At 28.0% G+C, this 3601-nt stretch overlaps 1 protein-coding gene across 3 annotated transcripts in view; it reads right to left on the bottom strand.

Annotated features, from left to right (window-relative positions):
* Nucleotides 1-345: 345 nt before the first annotated feature.
* The window catches only part of bmm (brummer), a 23459-nt gene continuing 20203 nt past the window's right edge, over nt 346-3601 (bottom strand). Inside the window, exons 7-13 of one of the 3 annotated variants that reach the window (XM_018505540.1) lie at nt 3034-3209; nt 1994-2104; nt 1488-1645; nt 1228-1315; nt 1041-1131; nt 753-948; nt 346-622 (exon numbers count right to left, since the gene is read on the bottom strand). In XM_018505540.1, the coding sequence (XP_018361042.1) occupies nt 411-622; nt 753-948; nt 1041-1131; nt 1228-1315; nt 1488-1645; nt 1994-2104; nt 3034-3209 (1032 nt within the window). In that variant the 3' untranslated portion in view covers nt 346-410. The remainder of the gene's footprint in view (nt 623-752; nt 949-1040; nt 1132-1227; nt 1316-1487; nt 1646-1993; nt 2105-3033; nt 3210-3601) is intronic. The other 2 variants (XM_018505542.1, XM_018505541.1) reach the window with 2 other exon arrangements.

Genomic DNA, 3601 nt, shown 5'->3' with positions numbered 1-3601 from the left:
AAAAGGTTTTTAAAATTTTTCAAAATCTTTGATTTATATTTTTACAAATATCTCACAAAATATTTGTGAAAATATAAATATACCATAGAGATACATATGATTAAACTCACCTTATAGAACATTTTAATTTAAATGTTAACAAAATTATAGTTTTTTATTTGATATATGAGATAATCAATGAAAACTCGATGACAATAATAAAAATCATAAATTAATTAATTTTTCCTTTTAAAGTTACTGAACAATTTGTGTTACTTTTCGTACGTTTGAATATATAATAAATGCATTAAAATATTTTAATCTTATCATTTTATAAATTTTTAATAGCGCACATATGTTCTTGCAAGCTATTATCTAATAAGAGACACATCTTTAATTATATATGGTAACAATAAGTTATTATCTTATTTCTATAGCAAACTTGTGGATGGTTGATCTACTTCCGGTCGACTATCCGGAGATTTAGGCATTTCTGCTTGCTCTGGATTCTTCTCCACTTCCCATTCACTTTCTGGATCAGAGAATATATTCGCGCTATCCAGTATATCGTCTTCTACCGATACATCCGACAAATTCTCCATGCTTCGTAGATTTTCATCGATATAAAGAGACTCTGCAGTTGCTGCACATATTTTTCAAAATTTCAATTAAAAATTTATTTAGACTAAAATTGGATAATTCAATTGAATATTAAAATATTGATCATGAATCTGTATCGTTGATGTTTCTTATGAAAAGAAAATGCCAATTACCGTCAAGTGTGTGCTGAGATAACCATGAAGGTTCATCCCATTCATCGAATTGGAGTTTTTTATTGGTGTCAACTTCATCTATGGAAAGCATGGTATGCGATTCTGATTCCGTTACATCAAAGATTTCTGTCACTTGCACTTTATTGTTATCATCCATGTAATAATACGCTATTACTGCCTCTTGATCTGAAGTTGCCTGGTAAGTTATAAGATTCGATGTAAAAATTGATTTTAAAATCTATTTAAACTGTGTTTTAAACATTATACTATTATATTCTTATTACTCACTTGGAGAATATTTTCGAAAGTATCATCCACTGATGCAAAGTCGCCCATATTTATTACACAACTCGATTTTCTTGAATCTTTCCATTGCCCACTATAACAAAAAATGTTTTTAACAATAATGAACATTAATTCAAAAATTTGTTAAATGTAATTTTATAAAAGAACTATCTCCAATAAAATTACTTACCATTCGTTGTATTGGAGAGTCAAATTCAGATTCTTTTGCTTTTTATATGTAATGTCTGTTTCTTCTATAGCTTGCACATCGTACGTATCTGTAAACATTTGAAAATATAAGAATCTGAATGCCAAATATTTAGGCCATATTCTTTTCATATGTGTTATATTTATAAGGCAATTAGATAGTAAAAAACGTTATTATAATTTAAAGATTTATTAATCAATTTAAAGATTCAGAAAACTCATTGATAGTCGAGATATACTCACTCGAATCATATTCCATAATATTGAAATAACATTTGATTATTTGAGGCAAAGGCTCGGCATAGACATTGATCTTTGGGAACATTATACTCAATTGCTCCAAGAAAAGTTTAGTTAATTCCATTAAATTATGTCGTAGTTTCGGAACACCCGTAATGAATCTGAAATAAGAAAGATATGCTTTTCATTAATTTCAAAGCAAATTATTATAGAATATTCCAAGTATTTATATATATTACAAACAGACATCTGTCTGTCGACATACTTTCATTTACTACTTTTTTTTATCTTTTGCACTTCTACAAAGTACATAAATTCGCAACTAATATAAAAATTTGCGCGCGTATTAGAGTGTTTTCATAAAAGAAACTGACAAGGACTCAATATGTGCGTCAAAATATATTTACAATTGAAAATAAGACAATGAGTGCTTTAATAATTTCATAGATACATCTTAGGGTTTCTTTACGAAGTAAAGAAAGCATTACATCTGAAAATTTTATGCTTACCGAGAGTGTGTTAAATGCTTATTGTGAGTAAGTGCCTGTTGCGGGATATGCAGAACATTTCCGACTACTTTGTATTCCAAGGTACGAGTTTCTATCTTGTTACCAATCAGACTACCAATGACATGCATGATGTTAAATACAATATCACAAGCGGTAATTATGCATAAAATTGCATCAACTGACTGAATCTGTGATATGTATCAACGTTGACAATGTTGCGCATGCAATGCAGTGCAATAGAAAATAATAAAACAAAACTTAAGGTGAGATTCCTGTCTAGAGGATTAAAAAATTACCTATTTTGCAATCTCTTAAACTTCAAAAAATCTTCAAAAAATTCATAAATTAATATAAAATAATGAAGCCAGCGATATTTAATTTAATTTTTACACAGATAATCACAATAGTAACATTCTCATATAGATTATAAATTTTTTCGTTCAGTTAAAATAAGTTAAGGTCTTTCAATCAATATGTCGTCGAGAAATGTTTTTCAAAACGAAGTATAACGATTTTTATTCTAAAAATACTATAAGTCTATACTTTATATACTAAAGAAATATTAACTACAAAATTTCGAACACGAAAACAAATATACGCGTATAAAATCTAAAATTTTTTATATTCGTTTTTTTAAACAAAAAATATTTTGCTTTGAAAATCATCTTCTAGACAGAAATATTTCTTATGCCCAATTTCTTCACTTTCAGATAAGCTGCGGATAACCTTATCCAGAAAATATCTCCATTGTATTCTGGGAGATATCTCTTGGATAAAGTTACCTAGAGGTGAAGAAATTGGGCATTAATGATTGATCTGCAATATTTGATGTTTAATATTAAAAAATATTAATTTACAAAGTATATACATACATATATTTGCAGCATGCAACACCACCAATTAATGAAAATAACAAAATGCATTAAATATGATACTTATTTTTAAATATATGTGCGTGCATTTGTATAAAAACCATTTCCTATGTGAAGCATATATGTGATGCAACATTTACATGCACATATATTTCAATAGCTACTTACTTTGTGATTGTAGCGTACATTACATCTGCCGGTAGCGTGCAAGGTAAACTCAACAACGACAGCAACTTCATGCTACGGTGCTTGAACAACCAGTTAACAAGTCCCTTGTTAGCCGAATCTATAGCATCTTGGAATATTGTCATCACAGTCTCAGGCATATTAGCTACCAATGCTTCCTAAAAATGGAATGTCAAGAACATAAAATAAGGATAATTTAAGATTATTTAAGAAAGTAAATTAAGTTTTTAAATTAAACTTTAAAAGAGTGAAATATTATCAAATATATTGTTGCTGAAAGTATTGTGAATCAACAATATAAATTAATCGAGCTTTCAATATTAAAAACAATATTACAAAAAAAAGGCCACTAAGAGCTAGTACACAATTGTTATTGATGTACGTTACAATTCTTCTTTATTCTTTAACAATACATATATTACCATAGGTAATATAACCATAGGTAATTAAAAACAATATTATAAAAAAAATAGGCCAAAACAGCTAGTACACAGTTGTTATTGATGTACGTTACAATTCTTCTTTATTCTTTAACAATATATACAGGGTG

This window comes from Trachymyrmex cornetzi, unplaced genomic scaffold (assembly GCF_001594075.2).
Source record: "Trachymyrmex cornetzi isolate Tcor2-1 unplaced genomic scaffold, Tcor1.1 scaffold21, whole genome shotgun sequence".
NCBI lineage: Eukaryota > Metazoa > Arthropoda > Insecta > Hymenoptera > Formicidae > Trachymyrmex > Trachymyrmex cornetzi.
The sequence above is the reverse complement of the archived record's forward strand: the minus strand, read 5'-3'. Positions and strand labels throughout refer to the sequence as shown.